Here is a 17,543-nt window from a genome sequence, read left to right as displayed (position 1 = left end):
CTTCTGAGATAGTTTTAAAAAAAATTGTGTGAAGTAAGCGCTTTGCAGCCTTTATTTATTTTTGGCCTTGGTTTCGTTTTCTCGTTTATCTTTGACCCCGTCAGCATTTGTTTATTTTTTTATGATTCACTCACTCTCTCACACACACACACACACACACACACACACACTCTCTCTCTCACACACTCACATACACGCACTCAGACAGACACACACACACACACACTCTCTCTCTCACACACACACACACACACACACTCAGACAGACACACACACACACACACACACACACACACACACTCTCTCTCACACACTCACACACACGCACTCAGACAGACACACACACACACACTCTCTCTCTCACACACTCACACACACACACACACACAATCTCTCTCTCTCTCACACACTCACACACACACACACACATACAGACAGTCTCTCGCATACACACTCGCACACGCACACACACACACAATCTCTCTCACACACACACATGCACGCACACACACACAGTCTCTCGCATACACACACACACTCAAACATGCACACTCACACACACACACACACACAATCTCTCTCTCTCTCTCTCTCTCTCTCTCTCTCTCACACACTCACACACACACAATCTCACACACACACACACACACACACTCAAACATGCACACACACACACACACACACACACACAGTCTCTCGCATACACACACACACTCAAACATGCACACTCACACACACACACACACAATCTCTCTCTCTCTCTCTCTCTCTCTCTCTCTCTCACACACTCACACACACACAATCTCACACACACACACACACACACTCAAACATGCACACTCACACACACACACACAATCTCTCTCTCTCTCTCACACACTCACACACACACAATCTCACACACACACACACACACACACACACTCAAACATGCACACTCACGCACACAATCTCTCACACACACACACTCACACACACACAAACACACACACTCTCACACACACACTGGTCAGTTTGTTGCGTGTCCATGGTGTTTTTCAGTGATTTCTGACGCACATGTTTTTGTTTCGTGGGCTCTTGGCGAGATCATAAAGATGTGTTCTAGTCGTGTAAAAATGTTGTAATATAAACAACCAGAGCACCACAGCAAGACAGCATTTTCATTCTTTTTCTTTTGTTAAGAGTAAGCAAAAACACAGCATGCTTTACTTAACTATAGTATGTAAGTGCGACAGATTCATTATAAACAAATGTTATTAAGCATCCAAAAATAATGCATATACTTATGGTTGTTTCATTTTGTTGCATTTTATTTTGTGCCGTTTTTTGGAATAAACTCTACGTACCAACTGTAAATCCATGCACGCTTTGAAGTGGTAATTAGATCTGAGCAAAGACTATTTCACTTCCTTATTATAATAAAGTAATGCTTTTATTTTATTAAAATGATCCGCTGTTCTCCTGGTGTCACAGCGCCACCTTGTGGCCACCATTTGTTTTTTTTTTCATTCGGAAGCAATATTCAAATGATGTATTTTCTAATCATTTGTTCATTTGTAATGCAGCAGATCCCAGGATATCAGTGTTGGTGTTGAACTCGGGGGATAAAACGCTCTTTGTGAAGGTATGTGCACACATCTTCTGATGAGTTTAGTTCCGAAACGCCTGGTTTGACTCGTCCCGTGTGTTTTTAAGGAGATCCAGCTCTTGTCCAGAACACACAGCAGTGTTGAACTGAGCGAAGCGCTGCTCAAACCTTCCTCTAAGAACTTCACTCGAGTGGCTTGGCTCTTCTGTAGACGTCAGTAACCTAAAATACTCCTTCATTCGGACGTCAGCTGCATTTGCTTGACTGGGTTCCCTTTTTTGTTTTTAGGCTCTTTGTCGGCTACCAGTAAAAGCTGTCCGAGTCAGTTCGGCTTAGAGATTGTAGCAAACAGAACGGTGCATTTCTATCCACTGCTGGAAAGCACACACAGGTAAGAGCCTTATGCTTTGACTTTATCTGCATTTAAATGTAATATTTAAATCACTGTTAGACTGTGAAGACACAGTGTTGACTGGTTAATTGATTCTCTGTAAACGCACCCAATGTTTTAAATGTTAAAGTCTCTTATGCACATGTGAACAGAAGTGTCCTGCCTTCATCAGACGTGTGAAGTGACCGTAAACGCTGTGTGTGTGTGTGTTTCAGACGCTTCGGCTCCGAGCTGAGATCTTTAGTTCAGGTGCGTCAGAAGCAGAAGGAGTCTGAGCTCGAGCTCTGGATCTTTAACCCTTTCTTCATCAGCTTCAGAATCACTAACATCTCTCTGTCCCAGCACAGACTCGTTAAGGTAATCACATGCTAATGTAGTTTTTAACTAGTTAACATAGTTCTATAATAATACACTATTAATACGAAATGATATTGATAATGATACATGACCAGTTACAAAATTCCTGTAAAGTACGATTTTTTATGTTTTTTTTTAAAGCTTGCATTTATTTGATTAAAAATACAGCAGTAATATTGTGAAATATTTGTATTATTTCAACTAGCTTCATTCTGTGTGAATCTCTGTTAAAGTGTCATTTATTTCTGTGATGCGCAGCTGAATTTTCAGCATCATTAGTCTAGTATTTCTGATTATTATTGTGTTGAAAACAGCGGAGTATAAATTTTAAGGTTTCTTTGATGAACAGAAAGTTCAGAAGAACAGCATTTGTCTGAAATAGACATCTTTTGTAAAGTTATAAATGTCTTTATCATCACTTTTGATCAATTTAAAGCATCCTTGCTAAATAAAAGTATTGATTTTTATAATTTATTTCCCCAAAAAGAAAGATACTGACTCCAAGCTTTTAAATGGTAGAGTGTATAATGCTACAAAAGCTTTTTATTTCAGATAAATTCTGAACTTTGGGTCTTTCTATTCATCAAAAAACCTACTAAACTGTTTTAAATATTATTAATATTACCAATAATCAAAATGTTTCTCGAGCAGCATATTTTCATGATTTCTGAAGATCATGTGACACTGAAGACTGGAGGAATGATGCTGAAAATACAGCGGAGCATCACAGAAATAAATTACATTTAAATATTTATTCTAATAGAAACCAGTTATTTTAAATAATAAAAATATATCACAATATTTCTGCTTTTGCTGTATTTCGGATCAAATAAATGCAGGTTCGGTGAGCAGAAGAGACTTCTTTAAAAAAAAAAACACACATTAAAAATCAATATAAATGAATAGCACACAAAATATGACATTAGTTAGGACCCTGCCGTTTTTACAGCTTTCCTGAGATAAAATACATTTTCTCATTTCATAGATTGTAAATTTGACAAAGTCCCTTGAAGTGAGGCCTGGGAGCTGGAAGCTTCTGTCTCTTCAGCTGCTCAGCACATCTTTACCCACAATCCTCAGGGGCACAGTGACTCTGAGAACCAGTGTGGGGACTCCAGTGGAGCTTCACCTCCAAACATACTCTACCGCTTCAAAGGTAAAAAATACTTCTGAACATGCTTCATAAATAAATATGACATTAAAACTGCCAGTAGGTGGCAGTGAGTCCCTGTTTATGAGCAGTTCACTGAATCATTAATTAAAATGATTCATTTAGAAAGGAATCAAGTGAGTGACCAGTTTGTTCAGAACGCACAATTAATTCAGAAACGAAGCAAGTCTTTATGAATGGATCATTGAATCACTCACTCAAATGATTCATTCAAACAAAGATTCATTCTGGAATAAATGTGAGACGCACAAATGTTCTGCTTCGGCTTTGTTTGCGATCGAGCTCATGCGCTGATATTCGGGAAAAAGCAGTTTGTGTGTTTTGTGCTGCATTATCTGACTTCAGGAGACATTATTAAGCCCCGGACGTTGCATGTTTTTGTCTGAACTGATCCTCAGCAGGGAGAGGTTGTGTTTGCGTCTGCCGAGCAGTGTGGACGTCTCTGTCCTGTCCGTTTGTCCAGAGCAGGTGAGACACACACCTTTTTGTCCTCCATTGTCTAAACAATATTCGAAGGCTCCTGTAGCCCTGGTTTTGTTTCGAAAATTTATTTTAATCTAGTTCCTGCAACTGAAAAAACTGCTAAAATGATGAATCAAAATGATTCAGAAAGTTTTAAAAGCTTTATATTCTTCATGAATATTCATGAATTTCTCCATGATTTACTGGAGAAGGATTTTTACTAATATTTTTTTTATTCACAACTTCTACCCAATAAATTATTTTTAGAGCTTGGTATAAATAGTACAAAAAAGGCGTTTCATGTTTTTATTATTTTATGTGATTTTTAAAGATATAGAAATCCTAATTTTAAAATCGGGAAGAAGTGTTATTGTAGTAGCATTGAGATGTGTGTATATATATATATATATATTATGTATGTATGTATGTGTATATATATATGTATATATATATATATATATGTGTGTGTGTATATATATATATTTTTTATATAATTTTTTTTACAAAGTTTTATTCATTTAAATTTCTAAAAAGTTTAATACATATAATTGCATTGCATAAAAATTAGAAATGTTGATTTGGCAACTAGCTGAAATATGTTTATAGATTTTTATATTATTATTTTATGTTTTTTATGATTTTAGTATTCCATAATTACCCTGTGAGGAAGTTTATTAATTATAAAATAAATATTGTAATTATTAGATGTTTCAGCTTATTGTATTGCACATCTGGTCCTATTTTAAATAACTTTTAGATCATCTTAAAGCCCTCTAGTGTGTAAAAGTGGATTGAATAGATTGTGATATAGTAGTTTTTGCATCTTTTATGAGTATGCACTCGGTGCAAGTAAAAACTGAATTGTTTTTGGTTTGTTCTGTGCAGGACATGCTGAGTGGCAGCAATCTCTTCTCCCAGAATCCTCCTCATCTCTCTGGAGAGTAGACAGCAGTCTGGCGTCTGCGCTCTGTAGCCGTTGGCATTGCAGCAAAGAGTTTTCATGCAGGTGAACATGTGGAAAGATGTTTAAACATATATGCATGCACTGCAGATATACATACTGTTTTATTGAGTCTGTATGCATCTGTTTCTCTCTCGCTGTGTGTGTGTGTGTGTGTCAGGTGGCCCAGACTTCCTGTAAACCACTCTTCACCCCTGGACTTCGGGGCCACACCTGTCAATGAGAGTAAGGTATGAAACACTCGTAAAGATCTTTTAAACTCACACGTTAAAACTCTTTAGAGAATATCTTTAGTGGGAATCAAATATGGCTTGGTTTAGTGCATGACACAGCATTTTCCTCATCGTGTGAACTCCGTTACGCAGGCATTATACAGCTAATTGTTGTATTTAATTCCAGGTGAAGAAGTTCACTCTGAAGAACCCGACCGGTTCGGTGGTTTCTGTGGAGGTCCGAACGCTGTCCTCATACCCGGTTCCCCTCGAAGCCCTCCACGTGCTGACCAAATGGTGTTTACTGTAAACACACACTCATGTGGCCTAAATTCTGACCATTAAATACAATGCCTTTATGAAAAATTGAATATCTGGTGCAGTAATTACAAACGTTTAAATGCCAAATTGTTGATGTAAATAGGACATATATTTTCACATAGGGTTAAACAGTCATGAGATGTGTTATTTTAGTGTTTTTTTTTATTATAATAGTATTTATTCGTATTTTTAATTAGCTTTAATTTAAGTGTTTTCATCTGCTTTTGTCATGTTTTTTTTATTTAATTAATTTTATTTTTATTTTGGTTTCAATCATTTTAGTACTTCAATTATTATTATTATTTTTTTTTAGTTCCCAAGATCTTTCAAATTTTTTCAGCAGATATTTATATTTTATTTTATTTCAGCTTTTGTAATTTTTTATTTTATTTTATTTACTTTTGTCATTTTGCTTTAATTATTATTATTATTATTATTATTATGTTTTCAGTCATTTTAGTACGTCAACTAGTTTTTTTGTTTTATTTAGTTCACAATAAATTTCTAATTTTTTTGCAGATATTTATATTTGATTTTATTTCTGGTTTTGTCTTTTTATTTTATTCTTCTTTTTGTTTGTCTGTTGTTGTTTTTTTCACGTTATTTTTTATTTCAGCTTTATTTCAGTTAACAAAAAATAAATGTTTTTATTTATTTTTTATTTTAGTTAACAGTGTTCCTGAAAAATAACTCCAGGACATCTATGTATCTGTTCCAGGTTTAATATTAGTCCACTTTCTGTGAACATCACTACAGCAGAGTTTCTTCTGTTGGCTGCTGATCACAAGGTAAGCTCATGATCTTATTAAACACTATGAAGTGTGTGTTGTGTATCTAATAACTCTTGTGTTCTGCAAACAGAGCAGTGTGTTGAGATTCCTCCTTCGGCCGGAGGAGTCCAGGACGGTTTCGGTGTTGTACCGACCCACAGAACACAAACACGTCTCCTCAGTGATCCTCATCAGGTTCTGCTCTGCACAAATCATTTATCTCTTTAGCACTGAGCTCTTTCATTAGAAATGTGTTGAATGGATTAAGTTGCTATGGACAGAACTGTCATAAAAACCTGTAAATGTATTTCCTAGGACCCGTTTTGAAAAATTATTTACAATTTAATCTGCAAACTTTAATTTTTATCTAGTACATTAGTAGTCGTTCAGTAGACTAATTACATATCCTTAAATATACATGACCAGTCAAACGTTTTTGAACAGTATGTTGTGACACTGAAGACTGGAGGAATGATGCTGAAAATACAGCTGCACATCACAAAAATAAATTACACTTTAAAATAAATTCTAATAGAAACCAGTTATTTTAAATAATAAAAATATTTCACAATATTACTGGTTTTGCTGTATTTCTGATCAAATAAATGCAGCCTTGGTGAGCAGAAGAGACTTCTTTAAAAACCAATAAAAATCACACGTTTGTTTTCTTGATTTTACAAAAGCACAACATCTTGTCGTTATTGTGAGTGGGCACAAATGCAAGCAGACCCTTTTTTTTCTAGGAGTTGTTAGCACATAGTAACTGTGGCTCTCTCTGTTTTGTGACAGGAACAACCTGACTGTGTTTGACATGGTTCTGGTTAAAGGCTACGGGGCAAAGGAGCTCCTGCGAGTCGGAGGGAAGCTCCCCGGTCCTGCAGCTTCACTGCGCTTCAATGTGCCCCAGTCGAGCCTCATGGAGTGCAGAGATGGTGAGCTCCACTTCTTCTGTCAGCTCATCTCTATTAAATTGATGGTGGTCTAATGTGGGGCGTTTCCTGGTGTTTTCCTCACATCTGCATCAGTTTGGCTGATTCAGCATGCTCTGGCCAAACACTGATTGGCTGTTCAGTTAACATCAGTTAAAGGGTTTTTTATTTAATATTGGATTTTTGCCGATATCCGATATTTTTTTTAGGGATGCACGATAATATCGGCACAACATCGGTATCGGCCGATAAAAGCTTAAAATGACCATCATCGGTATCGGCCGATATGAATATTTCTGCCGAGGAGCCAAACCAATATTCTCCAAGTGAAATAATTGACCTGTTTTTCAGATGTGAATGTCTGTCTACATTTGTAAAATAATACATTTATGGTAGAATCAGTACAGAAGAGATACATGGATTTCTCTTGAGTAAAATTAAAGTTTAAATATATCAGACGAAAAATTTGTATATATATCGGTATCGGCATCGGCCAAAATTATTTTGAAAATATCGGCATATCGAATATCGGCCAAAATCCAATATCGTGCATCCCTAATTTTTTTACTCATTTGGCCGATACCGATACAGATATATTTCCTTTTGTTTGGGGACAACACCAAGACTCTCCTGTACAAAGATTATAATGAGAGTACATTGAAAGTAACTATAATACATAATAAATACATTTGGAAAAAAAAAACATATTACACATTAATATATATATATATAAAAACACAGATAAATAGTGAAAGAGGACCCTATGCAAAGTGCATTAGCAGCATCTTCCATTCAGTTTCTTGTCTTTTCACAGGTTTACAGTCAAGAAAGCCCTTGTTTTCCATCCAGAAGAGCTTTAAGGTGGAGAATGCAGGCGAGCTGCCGTTGACTGTAGTGTCCATGAGCATTAATGGATATAAATGTCAAGGTTATGGCTTTGAGGTGCAAGACTGCAGGTCTTTCCAAGTGGACTACAACTCGTCCTCAGAAATCACCATCGCGTGAGTCTCGAGTGCTAATGTCAAAGAGCCACGTGCATGTGTCTGTTTTAATGAAGTGCAGATCATATGCCATCAAAGACACTTTTATTTTGATTCTCTCTGCATCTCTCCAGATTCACTCCAGACTTCACCTCTTCGTGGGTGATCAGAGACTTGACTCTGGTGACAGAACGAGGCTCCCTCTTCCTCTTCACCCTGAACGTGACTCTTCCTCACCACATGCTTCCTCTGTGTGCTCAGGTGGTCCCAGGACCCGGCTGGGAGCAGCCCTTCTGGATCATCACACTGGTCTTCACCTGGTCAGGAGCTCATATCATACTCAAACCATCACCAAACACCCCGCTGTGCTTCTGTGTTTTCATATCACAGCTCTTCTCTCCGCAGTTCCTCTCTAGCTGCTGTTTGTCTGATGGCTTTCCATCAAGCTCAGCACATTCTGAGCGACTTCTCCACACCGAGTCCACGTAGCAATCACAACTCAGTACCTCGAGAAAATATCAGCGTCTCGAACGGCGTCAGGTGAGACGGCTCTAATAATAATAACACAATATATTATCAGCAGCAAATCAGTATATTATTCTGATTTCTGAAGATCATGTGACACTGGAGACTGGAGGAATGATGCTGAAAATACAGCGGAGCATCACAGAAATAAATTACAGTTTAATAAATATTCACATAGAAAGCAGTCATTTTAAATAGTAAAAATATTTCACAATATTACTGCTTTTTCTGCTTATTTCTGATCAAATAAACGCATGCTTGATGAGCAGAAGACACTTTTAAAAAAAAATAAAAATTATTTGTTAAAATACTTTTGATAGGTAGTTTTAAGTTTAAACATAATTAATAATAGCAATTTAAAAAAATAGTAAATAATTATTTATTTTAAAGATAAAACATTCAGTTATAAAAAAAAGTTTATTATATAAACATTATTACGATTTTTTTGTTCGTTTGTGTTTTGCAATCTATTTTATTTTCTTATTATTTTTTACGACTAGTATTGTGAACTAAAGATGCTATATTCAGAAATATTATGTATATGAATCAAATTATTATTGTTATTAAGGTATTGCTTGTTAGTTTTTCACACACCCATTTTGGTTCACATTTTTTATTTATAAATGTTTTTTTACCTGCAAATTTAAGAAGCAGCAATATGTGATGTTCAAATGATGGTATCTCAGTTTTAATTATTATTATTTTACAGTAGAGGAAAAGGCAGCTGTAAGAACTACTCGGACACGAGCCACCCGTCTGATAAAGGCAAAGGCAGGGGATCTCCAGCTGTGGCCAACGGGACGCTTCGACCTCAGTCTTCATCCAAGAAAACTTCTGGAGCGTCTTCCCAGCCTCCAAAGAAGCAAATGAAGGTGTCGTTCCTTTACGGTCGGTATAAGAACAGCCCTGCGTCTGCTTCTGGTGTTTCCGCTGCCTCGGACCGCTGCTGTCCTCCCACCGACGACGATCGAGAGCGCAGCTTCCAGTTAGACCCAGAAGTTTGTAATAACAATAACAACAACGTATTAGACGAAAGCGAGAAGAAACAGCACTTTAGAGAGTCCAGAGGGGACGAGGCAGTGCCAGCTGATATGTTTCCTATGGAAATCCTTCCGGAAAGCCTCATAACAAGCAGAGTCCCTCATCCTGAGAGTGAAGCAGCGGAAAACCAGGAGTGTGAAAGAAGAAATCATGTAGAAACGAGGAATAATGTAGAGGTAAAAAAGGATAGGCATAAGAAGATGGCCTTTTGTTATAGCAGAAGCTTCTCTGATCACTGATGAAGTGTTTGTCCCTGTCCTTCAGAAGACGGAAAGATGCAGTAGTCCGAAGAAGAGACCGGAGAAAGATGCAGAACTCGGAGTGTCGGTCTCCAGCTCCAAAGCCAAGAGAAACACGGGCAGGAGCCGCAGGAGAGCCGTCGAGCACAATCCTGGGTAACAAGCTGCACACTTCTGCTTTAAACCTTCATCTGATAGATGTGTGAGGGAACCGACAGCAAACCGTCTTGATTCCTGATTCACTGTTTCTTTACGCTAAAGAACGTTTGCACACTAGCATCGCTTTAATTCACACATGTAACATAACCTGTGTATATATTATAAATAGATTATTTTAACAACTCAGTAAGCATTTTAAATCATTTATTGGCAACGGTATACTATTCACAATTAAAAAGTTAGATTTCAAGACTGATGCATATGAATAAGAATTTTAAATGTATGATTATTGATTAAAATCTCATTAAAAAAACAAAAACCCTAACGTTATCTGTAAGAGCCACTAAAATGGCAATATTTTAGCACTTTACTGTTAAACATATTTTTGGTCCCAAGACAAACTATTTTTATCAAATATGTCCTGTAAGATGGACCCAGGTTTTATTTTATTTATTTTTTTATTTTTTTATTTATTATTATTTTTTTTTTAAAGTTTTTTTTAAAAAGTAAGCCCAAGTTTAATTTAGAAGTTAATAATAATGCAAAATGCACAAAAATGTTATTTTACAATTTTAAATGTAATTTTTTTTTTTCAAAACATTGTTTATCATGACAAGTTATTTTCCAAATTTGAGGTTGATATCTTAAAAAAAATGAGTTTTCAGTGAGATTTTGTTTGGGTGCATGACTAAACGTTTCCTCTAGATGAATCCACTTCACATTCGTGTCCAGCGTTGTCCTTTTTTACTGCAAACAATACAAGTGACTTTTTTTTTTAAGGACCATTTCGTATTACCTTTTTCGTATTATGTTCATTATGTTTTTTTTTTTCCCAAAACAAGTGACAAAACCTTATCATGTGTCAAACCATTCTAATAAAGTAAAAAATTAAATACGTTTTATTTTGGTAACAACACCAGAGGGTTAATATTATTGCTATTGTAATGTATTTTTTATACTGTTAATCCAACAGGCTTCCTGAAAACTGCGTCCTCGTGGTGACGGAGAGCGAGAGAGAGTCTCAGCATAATGCTGCTCGATCCCGCAACACTGAACCAACTAAAGCAGGAGCCAATCCAGACAGCCCTGTCAAACACAGCGGTGAGGAAGTGATGTCATCCATTGATCCTGATCATCTACAGCTCTCGAAGAACACATGACCACATGATGCTGTGTTTTCTGTTCTATGATGTTGTGAAATGTAATGTATTTCTGTGATGCGTAGCAGTATTTTCAGCCTCATTACTCCAGTCTTCAGTGTCACATGATCTTCAGAAATCAGTGTGCTCAGTTATTATTAATGGTTCTTATTATCAGTGTTATGATTAATAGTGTTTCTCTGAAAGTTCAATAAACGGTATTGATTTAAAATAGACATCTTTTGTAACATTATAAATGTCTTTACTGTCACTTTTGATCAGTTTAATTGCTACCTTGATGAATAAACTTAATGTTTTCCTTCTTTTTTTTTTATCAACCCCAAACTAGTGTATCATGGTTTCCACAAAAACATTCGACAGATTTTCGTGCAGAAAATCAGTATATTATTCTGATTTCTGAAGATCATGTGACACTGAAGACTGGAGTAATGATGCTGAAAATACAGCGGAGCATCACAGAAATAAATTACACTTTACTATATTTTCACATAACAAACAGTTATTTTAAACTAAAATAATAATTTACAATTTTTACTGTATTTTTGATCAAACAAATACAGCATTTAATCATAGGAATAATATTTTAGTATACATTCACACAGACAACAGCTGTTTTAAATGAAAATAATATTTCAAAATTTTTACTGTATTTTTGATCAAATAAATGCAGTCTTTTAACACAGAAATAAATTAAAACGACAGTTGTTTTAAATTAAAATAATATTTCAAAAATGTTACTGTATTTTTTAATCAAATAAACAGCCTTTGATCACAAGAATAAATTACATTTTAGCTTACATTTAAATAGATGACAGTTGTTTTAAATTAAAATAATATTTCACAATTTTTACTGTATTTTCGATCAAATAAATGGAGTCTTTTATCACAGAAATAAAATTAATTTTGGCATATATTAACAGACGACAGTTGTTTTAAATTAAAATAATATTTCACTATTTTTACTGTATTTTCGATCAAATAAATGGAGTCTTTTATCACAGAAATAAAATTAATTTTGGCATATATTAACAGACGACAGTTGTTTTAAATTAAAATAATATTTCACAATTTTTACTGTTTTTTCGATCAAATAAATGCAGTCTTTTATCACAGAAATAAATTTTAGCATAAATTCACAGACGACAGTTGTTTTAAATTAAAATAATTTTTCACTATTTTTTTTACTGTATTTTTGATCAAGTAAATGCAGTCTTTTATCACAGGAATAAATTACATTTTAGCACAAATTCACAGACAACAGTTGTTTTAAATTAAAATAATATTTCACTATTTTTACTGTATTTTCAATCAGGTAAATGCAGTCTTTTATCACAGGAAAAAATTAAATTTTAGCATAAATTCACAGAAAACAGTTGCTTTAAATTAAAATATTACAAAATTTTTACTGTTTTTTTTTATCAAATAAACACAGCCTTGATAAGCACAAGAAACTATCAAAACATTTAAAATTTGAATTATTCCACATGCACGCACACACTTCTCCACCTGAGTTTTGTTAAACGGTCTCTTTTCACATAAACACAGGTTCGTGTTTGAGCAGACCGAGGCGTAAATGTCCAGAGCGGCGTCTGCAGTGGGAGTCCGGCTCTGATTCCAGCAGCTCATCAGGCAGTGTGAGAGCCAGCCGTGGGTCCTGGGGCAGCTGGAGCAGTGCCAGCAGTGCAGAGGGAGAGAAGGACCCCAGCAGACATCCCTGCAGGAGTAAGAGATCACACGCTCCATTCACACCTGAGTGCTAAACTATTATCAATAACACTTTTAATCAAAATTTGTTTGTTTGTTTTTTAGGAGACAACAACCAGTACCACCCGTGTCCGAAAGACCGGGAGTGTTACATGAACTATTCCTACAAAACTCAAAGGTAAAGGAGCCGATTTCTCATGTTTGTTGTTTTTTACTTGATTTAAGGTTTCTGAAAGTGCTTTAATGATCTATAAACGTGTTTGTCCACAGTATGAACAATCTGTGTGTCAGGGAAGCGTGCCAGAGCCCAGACGTGTGTCCCGCGCCGGCTCTCGATGTATACGCAGGTGTGGACAAAAGCATCGGTGAGGGGCATGCTGGGTAGTGATGATGTAATCAGATTGCACAATTGAAGTACTTGTAAATAGATTACATTATAAAATGTTCATAACCAGATTACAGTTACTTTTTTATGGATTACATGATTGCATATGTGACCCTGAAGTCTTGAGTCTCTGGGGTATATTTGTAGCAATAACCCAAAATACATAGTATGGGTCAAAATGATTTTTATTTTATGCCAAAAATCATTAGGATATTAAGTAAAGATATTTAGTAAATTTCCTACTGTAAATATATCAAAACTTCATGCAATATGCATTGCTAAGAACTTAATTTGACCAACTTTAAAGATTTTTTCAATATTTCAATTATTGTTTTATTATTTGTTTTGCATCCTCAGATTCCAGATTTTCAAATAGTCGTACCTCGTCCAAATATTGTCCCATCATAACAAACCATACATCAAAACCATATTTATTCAGCTCTCAGATGATAATGCAATGTATAATAAAGAGCTGATTTTACATTTCAGTCGATCCTTGTCTTTTGTTCCCACTCTAATTAAATAATGTTTTTGATTCGTGCGGTTTCCTGCAGACACAGTCGGCTGTAGTGTGATTGAAGAGACGTGGTCACCCGCCTCGGTTCCTCTGACCAATGAATTCAGGTACAACATGAGCGAATCCCTCCCGTTCGTCCCCCAGAGCCCCTCATCGGGATTCCACAGGTATGCCTCTTAATTATTCTGCATGTTATTTTTGACCACACGCCATCACATTAAAACTCTTTTTGTGAAGCTTCCTCTGGAACAACATGAACAGACAGCATGCTGCGAGTCCTTCTCCCTACAATCATCAGAGCAGCTACGTGCCAACAGGTGAGTGTTGTGATGCTCATCCAGCACTGGAGCATGCAGCTGGACAAAGATGAGTGACCGTTTTCTTCCTTTGTTTCTTGAAGGTAACAGCAATTACCAAAATGCATTCTCATGCCATGAAAGCCAAACTGTGACGCACAGCCATCAGCCGGTCTGGGGTGAGAACACCACCCAAAACATCAGCTCCACCTGGGACACCAGCAAGGTGAGATCAACAGCAGCGCTCGCTTTTGTCCAGCTCTTTCTAAAAGTCACATAACTTTAAGTTTTTCTGAAATGTGGTGTTTAACCCTCTTGTGATGTTCGTGTGGCGGTGCAATTTACAATAAGGTTCCATTAGTTAATCTTGGTTGAACAAACATGAACAAACAATACATTCATTACAGTATTTATGCATCTTTGTTGATGTTAATGAAGTTAATTGTTAGTTCATGTTTATTCACAGAGCATTAAATAATGTTCCTTTTTGTTGTTATTTGTTGCCTTATTGTAAAGTATTACCAATTTATTTTATTTCTTCAGTTTGATAATATTTTCTATTTAATATTTTGGATTTTTAGGGAATTTTTTGGTATTAAATTATATTTATTGAAAAGTTATAATCCATCTATTACCTGTTAACCACTTTTTGAGTATAAACTGTCATACATTTTTTAATGCTTTAATCAACGCACTTGGCAGATTATTGCTGAAGTGGAAAAAAGTGAAATTAAAAAAGCTATGGAAGTCTCTTAAGTTTATGGAAAATGCACAATATATATATATATATATATATATATATATATATATATATATATATTTTATGTTTCCTAATGTTTTTTTAAATGCCAAAAAACAAAAGCCATAAATATATTGTTATTAAGTTGTGTTGCAAATTTGAGGTTGATATCTCAAAAAATTTGCTTTCAGTTAGGTTTTTTTTGGGTGCAGTACCAATCATCTCCACTAGATGAATCCGCTTCCCATTCCTTTCCAACGCAGTCATTTTTGACCGCAAACAATACAAGTGAGACTATTATTTTTAGGACAGTTTAACCTTTTTGAGTCATGTCCATAATTTTTATGGTGTTCACATAGCAAGTGCCACTTTAGCAACTATTTGGAAAAAATAATCTGGGAATCTGACGGTCCAAAAAGAAAAATGTAAATATATAGAAAATAGCTTTTAAAGTCGTCCAGAAAGAGTTCTTAGCAATGAATATTACTAATCAAAAATTAAGTTTGGGTATATTTACGGTAGGAAATTGACTAAATATCTTCATGGAACATGATCTTTACTTAATATCCTAATGAAAAATCAATCATTTTGACGCATACAATGTATTGTTGGCTATTACTACTAATATACCCCAGAGACCAGTTTTGTGCTCCAGGGTCACAATAACTATATTAATTATTTAAAAATTACCATACTTGTGACACAAGAGTTAAAACTTTGAGGTGTTTGTAAGTAGGTGTTTGGAATATTAAAGCAATCTTTGTGTTGTTTTTCCAGCCATACTTTTCAGGAACCAGAAGTCTGTCACCCATGTCCAGTCTGTTCGGCTCGATCTGGACTCCTCAAAGCGAGCCTCAGCCGAGTCACTTCGGCTCGGAGCGGTCCGCACACATCTCGCCCGTCGCACCCTTCAGCGGTGAACCGGGCGGCGCTTGCCCGAGAAAACAGTACTCCAGCTTCAACCCCTTTGGACCACACATGCATTTGGACATATGGAAGTCCTCGTCCTCGAACCGGAGCTCCACCTCGCAGCTCTCCAGCGATTCAGGTTTCTTCGGCGAGATGTGAGCAAACCAGGAAGAAGACCATCTGCTTTTATCTGTTATGCGGGGAAATGTGAATGCTCTTCTTTCTTTTGTTTGTTGTTGTGGTAAGGTTCTGCATTTTGTTGTATATTTTTCTAGACGTTTTGCAAGTTTGACCATTGAAAATAAAAAATAAAAATTTTGTACTTGATTTTGTGTTGTGCATTAAATGATCTAAATTCCTGTGTGTGTGTGTGTGTGTGTGTGTGTGTGTGCGCATGTATTCCTACTTAATCATATTTATTTTGGGGAACAGATTTGTGCCTAGAAGCCAGTTAAATCTGACAAAATGTAATTGTTCTCATTTGGGAAACCGGATACAATTGAAGAGAGTTACAGTAAGAAACCGTAAGGGAGAATTCAGATCATTGTGCTTTGAGTTGAAGAATGAGTCATATATATAAGAAGCTAATAAATACGCTAAATAACCTGACAATATGCAAGGTCAAAATTGTGTATGCCATCAAAAGATTTATTTTCACTTAGACCTCAGGATGCATGAAAAGTTGCCTTAAAAATTAAAAGCAAAAACCTGTCTTAAGTCTTGGCTGAGTATATTGAAATCAGTGCTATATTGCTATAATAAAATAACGAGATTTATTATTTCTCTCGTTTAACATAATATACTGTTTCTTTAAAAACATACTGAAAGACATGCATCATACTTGAATAATACAGCAGATAGATATAAGGCTATGTATTTATTTAGTTAGTTAGTACTTTTTGAGTAATGACATTTTTATTAACAGCACTTAAAAAAAAAAAGTCTCTTCAGAATCAAATTCAGAAGTCATTTTTTCAGTGATTTTCTGCCCTCTAGTGTTTCAATTCAAAAGATCAGCGTGGATATTTGCATGCGATTAGCTTGACAAATAATTGTTTAAATCCTAAACCCAATTTTTTTTATTAGGCTATTAATTAAAATATTAATTAAATTAATTAGCTAACGTGTAAATAATAAACATCTATGTTGTTTTACCTGGTGTGATCCAAGAAAATAAGCAAAATACCCTTTAATTTTCTGCCTTTTCTGTTTAGCTAGTGATCAGCGTTTATGATTATGATCTTTATGAAGGAAAATAAGTTTACGCGCTGGAGAAATCTTTATATTTAAACAGGTCATATTATTAGAGAAGTATATTTAGCTGCTGTTCGTTTTAAACTAATGTGTCTAATCAGTGTGGAGTTTTCTGGACTACGCTTTTGCTTTGTGTTATTTTAGCGCTCTTTGGTTTGTTTACATTCCAAACATTCCAGTGACGTAATCAGAGACGCGCTGAGCTGCAGCTGTTCATTATTCATCTGCGCCTGAACGTTCTAGTTCTGTCATGACGTCATAGTTCTTGTGTGTGTGTGTTGGACGAAGTCGAGTAACATATGATTAAATTGAACACAAAAACATTTTTCGTATACTTCTGAAACATTTCTAATACTCATATTCGTTGTGAATGTCTTTTTCCATCTGCATGCTCCTGTTTGAGTCACATGAGGAAAGAAATGTCACTGAATAGAAGTAAATTAAAAAACATGTTTAGTAACCCACATCATTTT

The 17,543-nt window shown here is 35.5% G+C and overlaps 1 protein-coding gene across 4 annotated transcripts in view; it reads left to right on the top strand.

Annotated features, from left to right (window-relative positions):
- LOC127953045 (transmembrane protein 131-like) overlaps positions 1-16,143 on the top strand; it is a 38,371-nt gene extending 22,228 nt beyond the window's left edge. Inside the window, exons 10-34 of one of the 4 annotated variants that reach the window (XM_052552201.1) lie at positions 1,566-1,624; positions 1,696-1,801; positions 1,877-1,979; positions 2,195-2,336; positions 3,322-3,492; positions 3,906-3,975; positions 4,855-4,975; positions 5,091-5,160; positions 5,330-5,439; positions 6,182-6,251; positions 6,325-6,428; positions 7,023-7,165; positions 7,977-8,163; positions 8,277-8,462; positions 8,548-8,682; positions 9,377-9,884; positions 9,973-10,103; positions 11,080-11,207; positions 12,812-12,988; positions 13,076-13,148; positions 13,241-13,317; positions 13,910-14,039; positions 14,110-14,189; positions 14,273-14,394; positions 15,685-16,143. In XM_052552201.1, coding sequence (XP_052408161.1) covers positions 1,566-1,624; positions 1,696-1,801; positions 1,877-1,979; positions 2,195-2,336; positions 3,322-3,492; positions 3,906-3,975; positions 4,855-4,975; positions 5,091-5,160; positions 5,330-5,439; positions 6,182-6,251; positions 6,325-6,428; positions 7,023-7,165; positions 7,977-8,163; positions 8,277-8,462; positions 8,548-8,682; positions 9,377-9,884; positions 9,973-10,103; positions 11,080-11,207; positions 12,812-12,988; positions 13,076-13,148; positions 13,241-13,317; positions 13,910-14,039; positions 14,110-14,189; positions 14,273-14,394; positions 15,685-15,975 — 3,494 coding nt within the window. In that variant the 3' untranslated portion in view covers positions 15,976-16,143. Of the gene's footprint in view, positions 1-1,565; positions 1,625-1,695; positions 1,802-1,876; positions 1,980-2,194; positions 2,337-3,321; positions 3,493-3,905; positions 3,976-4,854; positions 4,976-5,090; positions 5,161-5,329; positions 5,440-6,181; positions 6,252-6,324; positions 6,429-7,022; positions 7,166-7,976; positions 8,164-8,276; positions 8,463-8,547; positions 8,683-9,376; positions 9,885-9,972; positions 10,104-11,079; positions 11,208-12,811; positions 12,989-13,075; positions 13,149-13,240; positions 13,336-13,909; positions 14,040-14,109; positions 14,190-14,272; positions 14,395-15,684 lie in introns of all 4 variants that reach the window. The other 3 variants (XM_052552049.1, XM_052552136.1, XM_052551970.1) reach the window with 3 other exon arrangements.
- Positions 16,144-17,543: the final 1,400 nt, after the last annotated feature.

The sequence above is a fragment of the Carassius gibelio genome, chromosome A1 (genome assembly GCF_023724105.1).
Source record: "Carassius gibelio isolate Cgi1373 ecotype wild population from Czech Republic chromosome A1, carGib1.2-hapl.c, whole genome shotgun sequence".
Classification (NCBI taxonomy): Eukaryota; Metazoa; Chordata; class Actinopteri; order Cypriniformes; family Cyprinidae; genus Carassius; species Carassius gibelio.
Note: the sequence above shows the minus strand (reverse complement) of the source record. Positions and strands in the feature narration are given on the sequence as shown.